Raw genomic sequence first — 22,320 nt, forward strand, 5'->3', positions numbered from 1 at the left:
TGCATAAATATTTCCTATTACAATTTGTTCAATTTAATTTAATCGTAGTACTATAATAGCTCATTTACTTTTACCTTTTCGTCACTTCCGTCAAAACGAGACAAGCATAGCTAGCTGTTGGTTTTCAATTGTTCATGCGACCCTCGTTTCTACCTCCTAATAATAATGAAATGCAGCTTCATTGTTAGAAGATTGATAAGAGGAACGTGATGAATCAAAGGAGAGAGATTAGTACTGGCATTCTAGGTTATAGTTGTTAAGTTGCCAGAAAAATAATTGCAGTTTATGCCCTTCAAGTGATTTTTTTTAATAATTAATATCTTTAATAATAACCATGTGAGAATATGTCAAAATTATAAGTGTCAATCCGTTGGTGATATGTCTGGTGAATAAAGTGGATAAGGCAATATTTTATAACCCAACTCCTTCAGGGTTCATCGTGCGATGTATGGTCGCATATTGTCGTGACATATTTCGATGGACCAGTGAAAAGACTGGACGTCGCATTTCCTAATGCATTTTATCGATTTCTAGCTTTTATGGTTTCGCCAGGATTCTAAAGATTGTAGTAGACTATACCGAGCGCAGACTAAAATACTCACCATAATTGTTTTTGTTGAAAATTCAGTTTTGCGAAACGCTTTGAAGCTTTACTTTTATGATATGATTTTTCGTCGCTACTATTGCGTGAAAGAAAGGAAGGAAAAACTTTGCAACGTTCAGTTCGTGCGGTACCTATTTTGTCTAGCTTTTTGATTTTCCGGGCTATTTAAAGTGGACCAAAACTATTAAATTATTATACGACCATCTAATTTTTTTGTGAAAAAGCAACGTTCAGTTTACGAGTAGTTTCAGCTGCTTTACGAAAAAATTTAAGCAAAGGTCGTTTAACGACTTTTCTTCAATGTAAAGTTTGAATAAAATTATTATATAAGAAGTAATCTAAATTTATTACATTATTTAGTTTAAATAAAAAAATAATACTCCATATATTACGTAGCATTATATATGTAGAATATACGATATACTGTCAAAACTAATGTGGAGGTTGTAACCACCTTCACAATTAATTTAAAAGTCATTATAACGCTCTTATCGAACAAATAAAAATAAACTCGTCTTGAATGTAACGCCTAACAATGACAGAGAGATCTCGTAACTTATGTTAATATTTTCTTGATATTTCACGGAAAACCTATTAGCACATCCGTCTCAATGTGTTACCAATAAGCACCAAAAAATCTGGAAAAATTATTTTTTGTTTAAAAAGGATGCGCTATAGACAATAGACAGTGCTTGCAAAATACTATTGTTCTTTTACCTCTTTGACGCCATCTGACCGTTTCGATGTCTAAGAAGCAGTGCAATTGCCCCACCATTATCCTCATCTGTAATTTTAAAACTAACAAGTTTTAAAACTTTTATTACATAAATGAATTGCTGATCTTGTGATTTTACTTTTTAAGTTTAATGAAAGCTATAAAAGCGTCACATGCCACTAAATATTTTTTTACTGTTTATGATATACTAGTACCAGTCAATAATAGAGTACAAAATATATCGTGTAAACTGAATCCAATAATTGAGTCTGACCTCCGTTAAAATCCCAAATACATGCAGTGAAGATGGGTCGTAAGATAATAATTCTAAACGTTACATATGTAATAAAAGTCAGCATATTATTAAACAAACTTATATATGATGTAAATACCCCTGAATTTACATCGGTTATACCCGATTTTGAGGCGAAGTTATCGCAAACATTGGAACGAATTCGGTTTTCCGGCGAAAGCCTAATTTGAATCGCTAAGCCCGCGGGCTTAAAGTTACACTTTGGTCAGAGTTTCTGGCAAATATCAAACGGGGCACGCCTTGATTAAACTCGGAGCCTCTCAAATAAACCGCTGTTTGTGCGTCTTTGATGCCGAATTTATGCTTCTCGGTCGCACACACGCGCGCGAGAACAGCAAAGGTGAATAATTAAATGTCAGTATATACGAAACGAGTATTTAGCGCCCAACTCTCGGAATTCTGTCGAGGTTGGCGGTCGGATTGGGACTTTCGGCGGTTTCGGACAACGAGGAGTGATGTGGCGCTCTTAGAATTGTTCGGGTTGATTCTGCCCGAGTAGACGTCTGAGGTAGATGTTAACGTCGACTGATTCAACTAAGTACTGTTTGTGGTATTCTTACAAAAGGAATCCCGAAAATGTTTAATTGCATTAATAATATTGGGACATTGCATATAAAATATCGCTTTTTCTTTGAGAACAATAACAAAATTGGTTGTATTATAAATAGAGTATATATCCGGCGCGTATGGTGAGATACATTGCCTTTCGCTCGCGCGCGTGTTAAGTTACGAGAGTAAGTGAAAGATATGTGCGTGCGTTACATGCGTTCCGCACGCCCACTTCTTTTCACTCACTCTCGTTACTTAACAAATATGTATACACATCTACAAATGATATTCGTTAAGTAAAAGTACAAAGTCTTTATATATAAAAAAATGTATTCATTATTTTTTAATGCGTTTATCAGTGAAAACAGATGGCCCTTTTACTCGTGTACTTATCATGAACGTTACTTCTGTCTACTTTAAATACACAGAAACAGAAACAAATAGAGGAATAATTTTAGCAGTAGTTCCTTCTTTCGTACATAATAAGTAGATCATTTTTTGTTACTAACCAAGTAAAAAATCGCTTCTATTTTTACTATCCTTATTTATACGAATGTATATTATATATACGAAGGCTGATATGCATTATAAAAAATATTATGATGACTTGTTTCTGATTGACGTAAAATATGGATTGTGTGTGTTCATTAAGCCTGTAACATTCTCTTCTTATTCAATACTGAATATCGAGTATTTTTTATTTAAATAAAGTTGTAAAGTTGGCACACCGATTCTTTACCCCAAACATTTCACAATGAATACTTCTTACAAAAATACTGGAAGCCTAATTACAAGTATTTTTAATTGCAAACTTTGTGCCAAAAAATACACTTTCAGTACTCAATAAAAAATAGCTTTAAATAAATTGAATGTGCATTGTTCATAATTTTCATTTATACACCTAATCGATCATATGTTTAGTATTTTTAAAAGCAAATTTATTTTTACTAAACACAAAATTAACTATTTCTAATAATTAAATTCTTTTAGAAAAAATATATTAAATTGTAAAAGTTACTTATATGCTTAGAATATTTAAACTTAAAAACTCGCCTCAAGAAACGAATACGTATTTCTGAAGTTCAAACATTATCACATGATAATTATGAATAGTCTCTGTAACTTATATATATACATAATAGGGATTTTCTTTATGTATTGATAGACTAAATAATTATTTACGTTTACTCTTTTCAACAGATTTAACGATATATTAAGTATAGCTATTGTAGTTTGATATAAATATATCCAGTTTAATTGTATTCAATAATATATTTTTGCTAAAACATATTACAATATCTACTCGGTTTGTCTACCCAGCAAAATAACTTAACTTGGACCTAATCTAATAATCTCCCGCTAACTTATGTTCGTCTCTAGAAATTATTTGAATATAAACAGTTGTACGGTAGAATAATAAAGTTTGTCTAGATCCAAATACAACTAGAAACACTTGAATTTAACCATTGATGTTAATAATTAAGTTGTTTATTAACCGAGTTTCCAATAGCGTTAGTTATTATTCATTGAATTTTCTTTACGTTTGTATATAAAAAAAATCATTTGTAATTATTTTATAATAAACCATTAAATATATTTTTAGTATTATAGTATTTTCAATTGCAAGTTTTATGCAAAAAAAAAAGAAGCGAATACGCGTTTCTGAAGCTCAAACATATTTACATGATAAATATTAATAATATAGATACATAATAGAGATGTATACACCCATACCTCGCTATACGGCCGCTCTTTATACGGCCTTTCGCTATAACGGTCTTCTTCAATTAAGGCGCGTTTTCGATTTACGGCCTAAAATGTTTCGCTATAACGGCAAAAAAACTTTTTTCGATGTCAATTTTAAAAAAAATTTAAAAATAGATTTAATTTGCATAATTTTAAAATGAAAGGTAAAGCAGCTAGTGCCGATGAGGCCACATTTAAGGAATATCCCAACATTTTAAAGAAAATTATTGAAAGAGGTGGTCCTAAACCTGAACAAGTGTTTAACGTAGACGAAACAGGGCTTTATTGGAAGCGAATGCCTGATTGCACGTACATTTCAAAAACCGAAAAATCTGCGCCTGGTTATAAGGTGTCTAAAGAACGATTAACTTTGTTACTTGGTGCAAATGCCGCGGGTGATTTTAAGCTAAAACCACTTTTAATATATTTGTCCGAAAATCCAAGGCCTCTTAAAGGACTAAATAAAAAACAATTACCCGTCATATGGAGATCTAACAAGAGAGCTTGGATGACTAAAGCAACTTTAGAGGATTGGTTCAAAAATCACTTTTGCACAGAAGTGAAAAAATATTTGCCAGACAATAACTTAAGCAACAAGGCTTTGCTAATTTTGGATAATGCACCAGGGCATCCTATCTGAAGATGTCATGATTAAGTACCTTCCGAAAAATACAACAGCTCTGATCCAACCAATGGATCAGGGTGCAATAGCCACTTTTAAGGCATATTACCTACGCCGAACTTTCCGACAACTTATAAGGGAAACCGATGGTAAATCTTCAATTAAAACATTTTGGAAAAACTATAACATCAAGGATGCTGTTGACAGCAACAGTGAATCATGGAAGGAATTAAAATTAACAACAATGAACCATGTTTGGAAAAAAATATGGCCAGAATGTGTAATAAGTACTGATGCAGAAGTTAATTGCCTTCCTAAAATTAGGCAAAACATTTTGGATCTAGCACATGTTCTCGGCTTTGAAGGTTTGAACGAACGTGATGTGCTTGATCTACTTGAAGCTGATAGGGAACCCCTTTCATATAAGGAACTCATTCAGTTGCAAGCAGAACCGGCATTTGATGAAGAGACAGAGCCTGTTGTATTCAAACAGCTAACATCAAAAAAAAATTCAAAAGCTTTTTCCTATTTCGAACAAGGAATAAACATCTTCCTTGAAAACGATCCTGACGTCAAACGTAGCGCTAAAGTTTCTCGAGGAATTAACTCAGCCATTAGCTGTTATTAATCACTGAAGAACGAAAGAGACAAAAAGGCAAGACAAACAACGTTGGACAATTTTTTTAAGCCAGGCCCATCCTTACCAGCGAAAAATGAGAACGACAGTGATCTGCAGGTTACCATTTCTTCATCGTCTTCAGATTAAAGCCATTAAAAAAAAATTATGTATGTATTCATACACATATTTTATGTAACATGAAGTTGTTTCATTTTTGTTTATGGATTATTGTTGGTTTTTGGAGTCTGTTATTATTTTATGTACAAATGTATGTACTTGTTATGTATATATTTTTGATTTAAATGAAATAAAAAGATAAAATGCATTTTAAATAATAAACCAGGCTACATATTTAACAAATTTGGAACCGATCCCATTGAATTTGTATTAGAATAATTGATTCGTTATACGGCTTTTCGCTTTGCGGCCAAGTTTCGTGGAACGTATCTAGGCCGTAAAGCGAGGTATGGGTGTATTGATTTAGTATATAATTATTTACGTTTTCTCTTCGGTAAATAAGCATAGCTATATTAGTTAGATATAATTAAATATAATATTGATAATATATTTTTGCTAATACATATTATATTTACTGTCTGTCTTCCTAGCAAAATAACTTAATCTAATAATCTTCCGGTAATTTCTGATCGTCTTTTTAAAATTATTTGAATATAAACAGTTGCTTGGTAAAATGATTAAGGTTGCCTAGTTTCCAATACAATAAAAACAGTTGAATATTAATAATACGGTGGTTTATTAATAAAATTTTCAATAGCGTTAGTTGTTATTCATATTCATATATAAAAACAGCTTAAATTTATTTCTCGGTGGTAATATGTTTATATTTACATTTGCCGAAAGCTACATGATTGCACCTAAAATGTATTTCCGAGCTTTTGACGCTTAGGTATCGCAAATGTGGCTCTTTGTGTACAAAGGCAAAATTGAAGCGAGTCTATTATTGTCGTTTCGGTTTTTAACTGCTAAAGTCTAACGGCGAAACGTTTGCATGTATGTGTTATGTGCAAAAGGAGTAAGTGCATAATATTGCTTTTAATTAAATTCCATCCCGCGGGGAGGTGACCCGCACGTTCTGCATTTCCACAGTGAAACATGTTACATTCGCAAATCCGAATTTGTTTGTTACCGGAAAGTAAAGGGGAATGCCTGATATTTTAAATTACACCGGTCCCTTGCGCGGTATTCGCAATCGAGCAGCACAGAGGGATTGTATTGTGTTGTTTCAGGGGTTGCATTCGCAACGATGCTGATGCGTTTGCTTTTAAAATGCAATGTTTGGATAGAATGCCTTTGGGCTAACAGAATTTTAAATTAATATTATATAGCACTCGCAAACACATCCAAGTAGAATATCTACTGCATTCAAAATATTCGTACAACACAGGATTCTGATTCTCTATAACTTTATAAACAAAGACAAAAAATTCACTGGATTTGCGATATTTAAAGAGTGAAACTGAATTTTGATTCAATATTAAATAGTATGCTTTTATGTATTTTTAATAATTAATACTAAATTAGCAATATAATTATTATATGTATATACCTGTGCAAAAAAACATTTCAAGCAATCTAATACATATATTCGGTGCGTGATCTTTCACCAAAAAATGTTCTTCTTTTTCGTCTTATGATATAACTCCTTGACAATATTTATATGTTTCTCATTTTCGGAACATTTTATTACTCTTTCTAATTTGTCTCGTGCTGTCTTGTTGCGTCTTCTTCCGTGTGCCTCTCTCTGCCCCTCTGCGACCAAGTGTAACATATTTTATATTGCTTTTTGTGACAGTTCTGTCAAATTACATATAAAGATGTCGATGGGCCAATTGCATCGCATTTTGGAAACATCACGAAGTGCGTTTACGCCCTAAAACTGGTCGTTAATTAAGAGGTAGAAGAAAAAATATATTTTTCACGTGTTGTCAAATGTCAAATGATCCACAATTTAGCATGAGTAAAAATATCAATATTATTGTGTATAACAAGACAATTTTTGCAATCTGTCGGTTATAACCAATTTTTAGAACAAAAACTGTTTTTAAATGTCGAAATACGTGTTACAAATCGGGCTTAGTATAAAAAAAAACTACCCTTAGTGAATATAAAGTGATACTACGAATGTGCTTACGTGATATACGTAAAACAGTGAATATTACCTGTGAAATAAATGGAGACAACACACATCTATATAGGTATATATTTTATTTATTTATTTATATTTATGTAATTCCGCATAATTACGAAATAACTCACTCTGCTGCTACAATTTCATATATATTAAAATTATAAATTGCATACTTATACATTTAGAAAAATACAAAAGGTACACTTTAAATATATATTATTAAATTTTAAAAGAACGATTAAAAAATATATGAAGCATGTTAAAGGAAAAAAAATTATATAGTGATATGATTCATTTAAAAATATTTTTTAATTTATTTGCAATTACTCCTTGTTAATTTTGATAGATCATTAAAAGTTTTAAATGCAATATATTTTAAATAATTTATGCCAAACTTCACAGGAAATGCTTGAGGGATGTGTAAATCATCGGCAGATCTAATTTCATAATTATGTAGCTGTTTTCTATATTTATATTTAGCAGGCGCGTACGGTGAGACACATTCCCTTTCAGTCGCTCGCGTGTTATGTGACGAGAGTAAGTGAAAAGAAGTGGGCTTGTGAAACGCATGTAACGCACGCCCTTATCTCTCGCTCACTCTCATCACTTAACACGCGAGCGAGCGAAAGGGAATATAACGCACCGTACGCACCTGATATTTAGTATGTATAATCGATTTTCCCTTTAACATTTTTTTTTGCTTACAAAGACAAAATGAAATAAAATTAAATTTACTTATAAACTCCCGAACGCTAGGAATATGTGCATAATAAATGTTTCATTTAATTTTATTCAAAAATATATTTTAAAACCAGTATAAAATTTTTGACATTGGTATTTTTTTATTATTATATCATATAATTAACATGGTTATAAAAAACATATTTAATTTAAAAATAGACCTAAGAATTTTATATTATCACTTTTTGTTAGTAAATAATTATTTACATATCCAGGAAATTGTACGAAGTCCAAAAAGTCAAGTGCTCTGAGGTGCTTCTTATATTTCGGAATGGCAGGTATCTACTTTAATGATAAAAATAACTTTATTATAAAATTGTTCTGATTTTCTTATCATTTCAATGTAAAAGCACATGGACTCAAATTTAGACTGTAACCTTTTTTTTGTGAAAATAGCCAGTAATGTTTTTTTTAATATTTGTGCAATGAATATAAAGCCAAAATTACTACATTCGTTAAAAAAATCTGTAAAATCTGAATATCTTTGAGCTATAATTTATGTTTATTAGTGATAATGTACGATTTTATTTTTAAACACCACTTGATATTAAAAAAAAAACAATTTTAGCATTTATTTTAATTGGTTTTTATTTTATTTTATTTTTGCACGATTTTCCTCAAAATCTGGTTTGTGATTTTAATCACCAAACTTGAGTAAAATTTAGAAAAATTATCACAAGTTATTTAATTAGTAAAATCATAATTCGTCGGGAGGACGGATTCCTCAACGGCCTTTATAAACGATTGTCATATTTTCGATCATAATTATAGTTTCCATATATTATATATAGCTATCCTTAGTTCACGTATAATTTATATATGGTAGTTTATAGTAGTGTATTTAAATCTATCGAAATACATTTCTCTTGAGAGTATTTATAAATATATCGCTTTCTCTTTAACTTTTGCGAAAAATAACACATTATATATATCTTGTGTTTATTATCAATATGCATTTTATTTGTTTTAATTTTACTAATGTAAAACCCACTGATTGGAGTCTAAACTACTAATTCCACAGTCCTCTCGTTTCATTTGTGGGGAAGTCGAAAATATTGTAATACACAATTCCCAGATGGCAATAAATGCTTTTGCCATACTACATTTTGTTAATACATATTATATGTACCGAGAATTATACGCACATGTAACAATGTCAAACTTGACATTCGCATGTAAATATGCTGCGATTTATAAACTGACATGCTATAAACATGTTCCAAAAAAACCCTGTCTTTGTAAATTTTTTATTATTATTTGAAACGCTAAACAAATTTTAATTTGCAAAGCGTATTTCTTTAGCAGTTATTATGTAAATATCTCTGACGGCCATTTCTTAAGATGAATTCATCGTTTGTAATATCAATCCGAGATTAAACAAGATCTGGCCGCTGTTTTCTTTCCTCTGTCCAGTTTGAATATTCATCCCTTTTAAATAGATTATCGCGGTCCCGTTGCTATCTTAATCCGTTTATAACGTCCCTTGCACAAAGTCTTCCCGTTGTTGGCTTAAGCTCGAAAATCTGAGTCAAAGCCGACGCCTTCCGACTTACCCCTGAAGTCAATTGCCTTAATTTTAGAGGTCTGAGAAAGGAAACAATGCTGATCACGCTCATACGTCACCCTCCTTTTGTGACAGAGAAATTTGCGCGTGAATTGTATCGCGTAGCGATATATCAGAGCTGCGTATGTAAGAGATGATGAGCAAAAAGGGTATGTCTTCACTTTTTCTTATCTGATGTGACAATCTCGATTCCGGCAATGATAGATTGGAGTAAAGAGTGCGTACTTTTTTGATGGGGGTGGGTATAAGGGATCATAATCAAAAGCGACAATCTCAAAAACTTATTTTTTTACGGGTGAATTTAATAAGTACTATATTATTTTTATTCAAACTGTATGTTCTGTGATCCATTCAATTACCCTTTTTTGCTGGATTACCGATTTAATAGTATATCTATAGAATGTGCACATTTGTATATTTTTCTACTATATTTACCAAACAAGCTTCCGTGTAATAATTTCCCATTGCGTGATTTTCCACAAGAGTTTCCGGAACGGTACTTCCGTTCGTTTTAACCGAAAAAAGTAACCTTGCTACTCACCTCATAAATAAATAAAAGTAAAAACGCGAATACAAAAATATAACCGTGACTTTGCCTTCGAGTTTATTGACTTTCTAAAATATGCTAATTTTCATAACAATAACTAGACTATCATAGTAAAACAAACGCTAGCGTGTCTCGTTCTTGTCGAAGCAGTATCACAGGTTAAACTTTGCTTTGCGATACTAAGCTGTCATAGTTTGTCTTTCCACCAAAGACTGTTTATATTCTCTCTGTTCCCAACCCCCAAGTGTGGTTTACTTTGTTTGGCGAGGTGAAAACCCTTCCACTGCATTTCGCTATGGTCGCAACTTTGACTGCGGAACATATGAGATACCCCTCTGAAAACAATCGTGTTTGTTATCCGTAGGCTATGAAATTTATCAAGCCTTAGTGTATTTTTCTCCCTCATATAATACATTCAAAGCATATCTAATAGAGCAAAATTAGGATTTTGTACTATCGGCGAATCAAAAGGTACCCTTTTTCGGATCTCATTCTTTCGCTCCCATGGGATTTTTTCTTGTTAACTGAGTAGAAGTTTTCTCGCTTCGATAAATTTCAATTTAAGTGATTTATATCTAAAAGTTATTTTTAAAGCTGTGTATGCGTCGCTTGCTAAAGGCGCGTACGTACTTTTTAATTTTCTCGTATACGTGAGCACATAAGGAACGGTAAATTTTGTATTAAACTCGGACACAAAACGAAAAAGTTTTATAATTTGTATGTATGTACATATGTGTTTTACATATTAAGCAAAAGCTCTGGAAAATTTTAGCTGAGTTAATATGCTATTTACATTACATTTTTGCGGTATGTGTATAATTATGTATTTACAAAAGTAATTTTATTTGATCATACTAATGTATTTAATTTTATATATTCCGTAAATATATTCTTATAAAATAGATGATTTATGTAAATTTATATTATTAGTTGAAATTGGCAAATTAATTTATAAATGTTGCGAATCTTGAAATATAGTTTGAGAAATTCCAAAGACCTTCTTTAAATATTTGTATACAATATTAGCATAGCTTTCTGTTTCACATTTGTTTTATTCGAATTCATTGGAATACAATTCAGAACGCTATCGAAGGAATGTGTATTTATAAAATACAGATAAACTTTGATACTCGCCTTTAACTCGGTTTTATTGAGAGCTTTTTCTGAGAGAGTATTCAAATGGTAGCTTAAATTTCACATTTCTAAAGCTCTGGGGGAAAATGATTAATGTCATTTTTATGCCATTTTTTAGCATTGTCAAGTAATCGAAAAAACTGAACCTATGAAATTTTCATACGCCAGAGAAAAATAATCACATTGTAATTTTACTAAAAAAAATCTATTTAAATCATCTTTGCTGATGAAAAATGATCCAATCCCAAGAATAATTATGTAAATATTACTTTAAAGTTAAAATGAATAATATTTACCATACCAAAATGATAATAAAAATCATAATTAATTTGTAAACCTTTTCTTCCTATTCTTATTATATTAAATTGTTGTGTAAAGATTAATTTAAAGTAATTTTTTATGCCTTTTGCTCGCTGAATTTGGGTTTCTCTGACTTATTATTGTTGTACTACTTGCAAAAGCTCTTATATATTTTATATACACCAGACAAACCAATCCTGAATTTATGGATCAGACCGAAGGAAGAAGTTTGGGAACAAACTTTGCATATAAATTGTATTTTTTTTAAGGAAAGACTGACATTTTAGGGTAGTAGTGTTTCGAATTAAAACAATAAACTATATTAATTTAATTTTAAACTATTACATTTTCTAGTATTTTTTTAAGTTTTGCGCCTCTTATTTTATTCCACTGTGTTATAACGTTTATAACATATCAAATTTTATTATTTTAGACAAAGACGAATTTTATATTGTATTTTAATAAAATACTTGCAAAACTAAAATATTAGATATTTTTAAAACATCTGTATAATTATTTCAATATTTATACATGTTATCTAAAATAAGTTATACCTTTATTGATAATATCACTTTGCCGGATTTTACTTCATTCCATTCAATTTGCTTCACATCAATCGGATACGCTGTAGATATTCCTAGATTCTTACTAAACGCAAATAAAATAAAATACAATTTTCGACCGACTGAGTTTTAATACATAATTAAATTTAACAAGCGGAATATTTAAACCGCGACGCGAATTGAACCTTGCGGATACTGATCAAATTTCACAACTCGAGTACAAATAATTGATTTCAATCTATTCAATGGTTAACAATTCGAATCATCAAAAAGTTGGCTTAACGGCGGGAAAGAGTTACGGTGTAATTACTTTAAAGTCCACGGTTAAGAGCTTGCGTTAAGTGTACTCGTTCCGTCCGTTTCTTTGCTCAGCTCGATTACTAGGGTTGTTAATTTAAGAGTTTGTATACATTGACGTGGACGAAACCTTTTAATACAGCACTACCATACACGATTCCAGGTAATACAAAAGCAGGAAGAATTTTAAACTAATCTTCAAACAGCAGCGAGAAATTTAATATCGTATCAAGTGTTTTGAAATGAAATTCTTGTAAACGTATGAAAGCAATTCCAGTGTATTGAACCTTGTGCTTTGATCAAATCCAGAAATTCTGTCGTTGCCATTGTGTGAAAGATATGCTAAATGCTTATGTAGTATAAAATTTGCTAATAAGTTTTTGATTAAAGTCGAAGAGCATTTTTAACTCGGAATAAATGGTAGTCGGAAGGATCAAGGTCTAGTAAATGAAGTTGATGAGATAAATCCTTCCAAGTATTGATGTTATCGAGTCAATTTCATTTTCAACATTGTTGTGTTGTAGAGCTATTCGACTTCTGTTTACAAAAGCAGATATTTTTTAATTTCTCGTGCATAACGATCCAGCTGATTCTAATAGAAGCTTTCTGTTATTGTTTAGCCATGTTTAAGAGTTTCGTAATGCATAATCCCTTTGCAATCTCACCATAAATGTAAAAAACTTATAGTGCCTTAGCTTTGAGGTATGTTTTTCTAATGACTTTTAAATAACCACCGTCTTCCACGACGATTTTTGTCGTACAAAACCCATTTCTTATCTCATGTTATCAAATGATCAAGAATAGACAACTAAATTTTTTCGCTCAATTCGTGTGAAATTCATACACCTTATTTACAAACTTTCCCATTCTTACTATGTGTTATTGCATTGTTATATCGGATTGATTTAGTATTTGCTTATGCATCTAGAACATCATCGTTTTCAAACATTTTTAAACCATCTTTGACTTTTTTCAGATATTTAGTAAATCACTAATCAAAAATGTTTTTAAAAACCGTATTTGCCAATTTTTTTTTTAATAAATATATAACATTTATTAAAAAATTTTCACTTGGTACAAATTATGCCATTATTTGAGTATCAGAATTAAAATCCAAATTTTCACTGACATATACGTAACAAATTACGTTCTCGTGTATCAACGTCTAAAGAAGTTTCAACAAAATTAAAAAAAACGAAATATATATTATATTTTTTCATTTTAAGTCGGAGCAAGAATCAAAAGTAAATTTATTTCTAGATACATTATTTTCAATGAAATTGTATTAATATCTAAATAAATCCTCGCCGACTTTTGATACAAAGTACAAGATAGATTCACTTTGTCATTCTGACTTCGTAAACATATTATCTAGATACAATCTTTGTACGTATTCACAAGATTGTGAAAAGAAACTACATCAAAAGAAAAATCTCTATCGGATTTTCTTGCGTTTCTTGAACGCCAAAGCCTTTATGTGATACATTTTTTATATAATATTATAGATAAATAAATTTGTACAGATTAGTTAGCAGTTCAATTTTTTCCGTAAGGTTAGATCCGAGTATCTTTTTTTGAGCTTTGACGTCTGTTATATATGTATGTACGTACATACATACATACTTTCCAAACCACGACGGCCATAAATTTCGACTACATAAATTCCCATTAACTTTAGCAATCCATTATAAAGGCTGAATAATAAATCATAATAATATTTTTTCGACGATAGCTCATTGGGTGCTTTATAATAATATAAACTTTATGACGCTTTGTGAAAGTTGCAGTTTAAAATAATATACAGGTCGTTATTATTTCATATATGTTACAGAATATTACTTAGTAACTAACGAATAGAAATTAGACGTAGTAACTTACTGACATTATTGCATTTTTATCATGCTTCGACGTTGAAAGGAGAAAGATGTTATTAAAGTGCATATTAAATATTATATATTAGTATAACAAAGTATAAATTATGCAATATAGAAAGTTTTTAATAATTTTGTTCCGCTCTTTATTCTTTGAAATCGTTTATCTTCGGACTTTAGGACCAATAATAATGGATTCGATCGCAAGTTTTATACATTTTCTTCCGCGAGCAACTTTGTGCACGGTTCGTTGAACATTTCGGATAAGCTTAATTGAGTTTTTCTTTCACGTTTATATTAATGTAATATACTCTATAGACGGGGGCTCTAAAAATAAAATTCATATACAAATCTCGTCACGATCCGGACAACCCCATCTGTTTTGCTTCATCGGTCGAGAGCTTCCATATTGGAAAAATTGAGATAAGTTTTCCTTAAAATCTCCATCGTACGACAGATGGCTACTGATAAGATTCCAATCTCGTCCATAACAATTTTTCCTGATTACGCCCGATACAGTCAAAGTTTTTAGACTAATTTTCTAGTATAATCTAGCACCTGTTGTGAATTTGTGCGTTTCTCATATTCGTACGAAGCAATTAGGCACTTTCCACTCGCCGAAGCATCTGCTCGTCACCGACTTGTAATATTAATAAGGTGTAATGGATAATGCTAATATCATACACTCGAAAATTTGTAATTTAATATCATATAAATTCGCTTCGTCAACGACTTTCAGTAATTTGACGAAAGGGTAATCTTGAGAAAATTTCGACGATAGGCACAAAATTAATTTGGATTTAGGCGTATACATTTTTGTAGCTTAGAGCTTTGGTGAGGTATAATTAAATGTTAATATTATACAAACCCGCAAATTAATATCCGAAATGTGTTATTATTATATTAATTTGATGAGAATTTACACCATAAAAGTTCAGATATGCTTTAAAAATAAACCAGTTAAGATACCCATATATTTTAAATTAAATACTTAATTTATATTTTTCTATTTATTTTTATTTTTAACAATAAATAGATCAAGCAACTATACTTAATAAAAAATATCTTTAATTTACTTTGATTAATATGTACATTTTAATGTATTTAAATTTGTATATGTCCCAAAAACTCTTATTCTGGTATTTAATTATATTTATTATATATAAAAAATGTTTAAGAACATCAGATATTATAGATGAAATAAATATATAACGCAGTTTTATATTGACATAAACCTTTTAAACGCGTTTTATACTATGAATCTAAACTAATTTAATACATGCCTATTCTCTTTTTCGGCACCCATCGCACACACAGTTTGATAAATATTAAATTTTATTAATAAACTCATTAGTTAGCCATTGCTTCTTGCTTTAACTTCACGACACTGTTTTTTTTCTTTATAACGCATTTACATTAAACAGTAAAAATTGGCGATAAATTTATGTTTCTCCTGACGAATAAATCAGCATTACCTTATATATTTATTTTCTGAATATTCCTTATTCATTATTAATATTACTAAACAAATAATTTCATAATTAATCCTTTGAGACCAAAACTTTGTGTCAGCTTCTAAGTTATGTATCAACTTACTAATCAAAGTATCGAAATTAACAACTTTAGCAATTAAAGTACGATACGTGCAAAATATTCTATAACTATACATTGCCCAAAAGACGAACAATATTTAAATGCTACACTTAAATTAAGTACATTTTAAGCCCTACTATTTCATATTTTAATCAAGTTCTATCCTATTCATATACTTCTGCTATTTAACAATTTACAATTACTCGATCTTTAAAAAATTAATGATATTCATAATGTAATGTTAATCTTTTTTATTAAATTAAATATAACAAAGTAACTACAAACCAAATTTAACTATAATTATTATCCGAGCCCCAATGCTCGTCTAATTTATTTTAATTGAAAGATTACGGTTGTTTTTAATTTAAGAATACCAGAGCCTCTTAAAATATAAAACATACCGGAAACATTTGTATAATTCCGATTGTTTGAACTTTGAACAAGTAGTAGAACAATACTTATCTATATCGTATAAATAAGGGTAAACATTACTAAATAAAGCACTACAATTAAATTCTGAAATACCGGTATTTTATTTTAATTAATACTCGTATTTCTGTGTTTAAAAATTCCTTAAATTGTGAAACTCATTGCCTTGCTGCTTGATTTATATTCTACGTCTCACTCTAAAAGTTAATTATCGTTAATATATTTTGGTGTCAAATAAGAACGCCTCTATTCGCGACACAATTTCCCTACTTTACAATTGGCCAAGACGAAACGATCAAATGTACAACGAACGATATAAAGCCTTCGAGCTTTAGTAATTGCTTTTCGCATCCAGCTGTATCGCCTTTCCTTTACGTATCTGAGCTTTTCTACAAATCGCACTCTTTGTGCCGGAAAACCGTCCCCAGCTTTCGTCTGTGTTTTCATCTTTGACTCGCCTTATCATAAAACGACCCTTTTAATTGAAAATATTTTACAGCCGTCTCTCGATGCGCCCTTTACGGTCTTCTTTTCATTAATTCGATTTATGCCCCTCTTTCTTTTATACATCTTGAATACCGAGTATAAATTACTTTTATATGACGCGTTTGCAACCTCTGCGTCGTATCTGATTTTTTAATTTGCACTAAAATCCTAAATAATGACACGATAAAAAATCTATTATATATATTATATTTTAAATAATTAATGCACGATTTGTGTTCTTGATATGTAATATTGTACTTCCTGTTCTACTATTGCCCTCAATCCCTGAACGTCCGCATAGGTTAATGTCTTCATTTCATTTTTTATTATCTTATCTCAAAGCTCATGATATACACATAGTACACGTAAGGAACTTTCAAAGGTCATTTGTAAAACTCCGCAATTTCGCCGTTTAGTACCGTTGGCGGTCTGTTATATAATATCACGTTTGTCATATAATATTTGTTCCTCATTGTCTGACCCTATTATGTTAGACGTTTCAGTATATAAATTATGCCCTCTGACACACGTCGGCGTTTTGCCAGCCTTTGAATATTATATTATAATATATTTACACGGTTTTACCGACGAATGAATATTATATGCAATGGAATATGTGTGACTTTACGTGTGATTTTATATAGGCGTGTTTTATACTCGTGCTTTTATATATTATGTAAATATGATATAGCATTTTATTTCACTTAATATAGACATCGTTTGAATCAAATATGCATTGTTAAATAATTTCAATTATGTTTTAAATACAAATCTAATAAACCAGATGACATTGAGTTATAGATACTTTTAATATAAGTAAGAGAATGTGATTCCTACTTTAAATATACGTCGTCAAAATATTATTTTTTAAAGCTCGCATAATGTTAATTTAACTATAAAAAAATATCATTATATATTAGAAAAATATTGATTAGTTTATAATTATCATAAAGTTGAATTCCTCGAACCGAAAATGATTTTCACCCAATCTCTGGGTCCATGTTGTTTTATTATGGAAATTATTCTCGAGAGTTTTCATTTTTTTTCTACGTACTAGCGTGACATAAACAATTAATTTGTTAGCTGATTTTTAATGATTGGATTCGGAATATGTTTTTTCTATTATATTATATTTTCTTTAAACAACTTCCTTACAGTATTTATAGTATGTTTAAATAATGTTCTAAAAATAACGACTAATGAAAACGCAATTAAATTGGGCGATCGCTTTCCTTGAAGTAAATATTAGCACATTGTTTACACAATCCGTAACTTATTGATGAACATATAACGGTTTATTAATGTGACATTTATAGTTAATAGAAATAAGAATCAATAATAAATTTGTAACTGATTAGATTTTTTTTTATAAAAAACAAGAATTTGTACAAATTAAATAATATATAAAATAAAAATTAATAACATTTTTAAAATATGCTACATTTAAATTTGTTTGTGACTCTTTACAGTCAATTAAATACGTCGTTTTTTGCTTAATTTTAAAGCTCTGTTTTTAATAAAAATGATTAAAGGCAAAAATTCGAAAAACACACAATATTTTATCCTCTTTTTGTTTGAAAATTATAAATAAAACCAAACGACCCTAATAAATTCATTAACTCTCGAAAACATTTCAAAACACATTCAATCTGGTAAATGCTTTAATTTACAATCATATATTAATTACCACTTATCCAGTGGTGGTGTCGAAATGGCAGTTCTTGAAAGTCAGAGTCTTTGCTGGAGTGTCGAGTTGAATTATCGTCGGTTGTAATCAGTCGTAACGTGTTCTTGATTCGCTGATGTGCCTCGTGCTGTGAATCCTGCGTATTTTTTGCACGCGTCTTCCTGCTGTGACCAAGTATCACATATTTTAAATTGCTGGTTTGAGACAGCTCTGATGAATCACAGTTGAAGATAAATACACTCACGAAATATGTTTATGTCTTAAAAGTGAATCTGAAAAATGACTGTTTCAGCGAACGCTAACAAATATGTAGGAGAATAATAGTGTAGTGCATTGTTTATCACGCATCCTTTCCAAACAAAGAGTAGTTTTTTCGGTACTCATAATACTCATATATGCAAAAAGGTGGTCCGTGAAATAATAATAATTATTATCGCAATTGTTTAGTTCCATGATCTCTCATCCACTGTTAGGTCTTACTTATGAGACAAGTTTTTTTTAATAGGCATTAGAATGACCTCTAAATTAATCGTACAGGTACTTAAAACCCCTAAAAATAAAATTGATGCTAGTTTTTAAGGACAACACGAAGTCAAATGCTCGTAAATCTATCAAGTAATTAACTTGGCTATCTATGGTCAATAGTTAAAGTTGAAAGGGCTCAAAATAAGGCTTTTTATAAACTTTCAACAACAGCTCATAAGGAACGAATAACCATATGTTAGTCACTACTGTTTAGTCTCCAGAAAGGTTAGTGATACCGAAGACCGTCAGTCGCTTCGCGATGGTCTAGGTAGGAGGTCCGTACATGAATCGAAATCTTGGCCTAATATATGTAATACAATTGTTTTTCAGCCTAATATATATAAAAAAGAGAGAAATACAATGACTTTATCGAAAATTGTTCCGACTCTTTAAGGGGCTATTCTTTGTATAATTAATTATTAATTATTAGACCTAGCTAGAATATCACCAAACAATACAAACAGGGGGCTGGAATTTTTAAGTTTCCATTCACCATATTCACCTAATATTTAACCTTAAAAAGAAAAGTATTTTGAACTTTTCATAATCATTAGAATATTTGATTTTTCATAATAATTCTTTATTGGAAACGCAACCAAGTTTTACTGGAAAGAAAATGAACAATTACACACATGTGTAGAAAAGAACAGTTCTTCCTAATTATGGTTTTACATTTTAATATTGTAGATTTACTACTGCAATATGTGCTTTTTATTTATTGTAAGAAAAGTCATTTTTGTTTTTAGTTTACTTTATATATATGTATATATACTGTTATCTCACACTGCGTAATATAATATTTATACAGTTTTACTATTTATTTACTTATATTTTTTTCAATTATTAAACAACTAAAACCGGTGCCCCAATATTAAGTATGTATTTTTAAAACATCTGTGTATATGTGAAGATTGCAGATTTGCCTACCTAAACTCAAAATGTGTATTTATTAAAAAATGGTATACGTATATGCTCTGTGTGTTTTTACTAAATTTTAAATAATCTTAATTCACAACATTGAGGTAACATCTGATGCGTCTTTCTTTTTTAGCCTTTTATGATACATTAAAATGTAAATGATACATATAAGCATGTTATAATACATGGGTGTAAATTGTTTAAAAGTAAGTAAGTTTATTGATTTCCCGAAAGCATTAGGTATTCGATTTTCTTGTCGTACATTCAGTTTTACAAAATATACCTATGGTGAAACATATTAAGTTTCGATTCACGTACTCGCAAAAAAATGAACCTTCAGCCCCTCGTCCGTAACATTGCTGCTTAAATTTTGCGACTTTACATTATTTAATAATGTAACGAGTCCTCAAGGGTTTGGCTATAAATAATTTCTATCGCTGATAAAAGGCTCGCGGTTTTCCCGCTGCTATGTACTATGGAAATTTGGCTTTTCTAAAGTAATTATTTTAAAATATACACACGCAGAGAGGCGCCTTTGTTTGCCGATATTCGTTAAAAGCTAAAAAGTTGTCTCGTATCGGAGCCGCTTTCAGATATTAATGAACGCTAATTATTATTGTGTATTGAAAGGGTTCGCCCGGAGGGATTTAATAATGAATCCCTAATCACGTTGAATTAATTATTTAAAATTAACGCCGTATTTTTTGTGTTCTTTTCAGACTTTTCGCCATGGATTCCCGTTTACTCCGACGGCGATGGCGTGGGACCCCATACAAAAGCTTCTGGCCATCGGCGACAAATCGGGTTCGCTCAGAATGTATCCTTTTTCAATATATGCTTAATATAAAAAAGGTAAGGTAAATAAAATTCAATACCGTGCCCTTAATGTAAAATATTTTTCAACGTATGAAAAACGCCAACGAATCACGTTTGAGCTATGTGTAACGATAAAAAAATCGGGACATATTCAATTGCCAAACGTTTGCGCTCTTATTTCCCAGAAGATTTGCTCTGCCGGTTTCCATTTTGTCAATATACACATCCGCCTTTATTTTCCGTTTGTTTTCGCTGCGAGAACTAACTGAAAGTCGTACGAGGTAAATTTCGATTCTGGAAATTTGTTTTAACGATTCAATTTCACGGAATTTATCCCGACTCAAACAATGGCTTCGTTGATTGGTTTCTATTAATTAAGGAAAAACGACCCTTAAGAGACTGTCGCTTTATTGGTGCTATATATTCCTATATAATATTTATAACTACCAGAATCAATATCAAACAGTTCCCTTCTAAATATACATATTTTTCTATTAAATTTATAAGTAGCCATGAACTCAACATAAATTATGTTAAATTAAATATTTTTTTTATTACTTTTTAAAATACACAATCAATGGATTTAAGTAGGCAATAATATCTAAGATTATTTACGGATATGAAAAAAATCTGACTTCGTTTAGCTTACCTGGCTAATTAAACTGTTTTCTATACATTTTTGTAGCGTAGCGAATTTTCTACTGTATTTCTTTGGGGAGGAAAATTGCATTTTATTAAATCATAAGTTGTATACATATATAAACGTTAATCGGATGCGTTTTTCTAATATAGTATTATGCAACAATTAAAAAATTGATCCAATTGTCACATAAGCAAAAAATATGTAGAAAATAATTTATTTAGAGAAACGCTTTGGAAATGAGTGCACGTTAATTAATTTACAGTGGTTTAATTAGATGGTACTCATTTCTATTAAATAACACAATTTTCTACCAATTAAGCTTCATAGAAAAACTCCAATCCCCTTTTTTTTATAATCTTATATACACATATCAAATGTATAAAATTAAGTAACCACTGAATTTAAAATATATATTTATTTCTATATCACTTTTTGTAGATGAATTTTTGATCAATTCATCTTGTACCATTCTATCATCAAAAACAACTTCAATCGTATGAATATAACTCGCAAATTTAATCTCTCAAAGCGCCGCATTGTCTAATAAATACGGTGTAGATCTAAACCCCTAATAAACCTCGCCTACAGCATCTACGTCGATATCTTTAAGGTCGAGGTGGCTGGTCTTTAATTTCGCGGATACAAAGGGCGCTTTCATACTTTAATACATAAGAAATCCTGAGAAAGGGTTCTTCTTTATTTCGTGCCCTATTTCAAACGGCAAAGCACAATGACCAGTTTATCTGAACCCAGATGTTCGAATAGTAATTTTCCGGCTCGGTTATAATATAATTTATTATCCTTTTGACATTTTTTTCAAGTGATGTGCTTGATTCTGACGTACTAATTACGAGCCCATTGTGGTGGATACGTTTGCGCGTTTATAAAA

General features: G+C 30.5%; 1 protein-coding gene across 17 annotated transcripts in view; it reads left to right on the forward strand.

Annotated features, from left to right (window-relative positions):
• Tomosyn (syntaxin-binding protein tomosyn) overlaps nt 1-22,320 on the forward strand; it is a 280,098-nt gene that overhangs the window by 185,744 nt on the left and 72,034 nt on the right. For all 17 annotated transcript variants that reach the window (XR_015812683.1, XR_015812682.1, XM_088205743.1 and 14 more), the window contains exon 2: nt 20,692-20,789. Coding sequence is in view for 15 of the 17 variants with exons in the window: in XM_088205743.1 (XP_088061869.1) it covers nt 20,692-20,789 (98 nt within the window). In the remaining 2 variants the exon portion in view is untranslated. The remainder of the gene's footprint in view (nt 1-20,691; nt 20,790-22,320) is intronic.

Source organism: Plectrocnemia conspersa, unplaced genomic scaffold (assembly GCF_051122295.1).
Source record: "Plectrocnemia conspersa isolate PC_06_02 unplaced genomic scaffold, ASM5112229v1 ptg000002l, whole genome shotgun sequence".
Lineage (NCBI taxonomy): Eukaryota > Metazoa > Arthropoda > Insecta > Trichoptera > Polycentropodidae > Plectrocnemia > Plectrocnemia conspersa.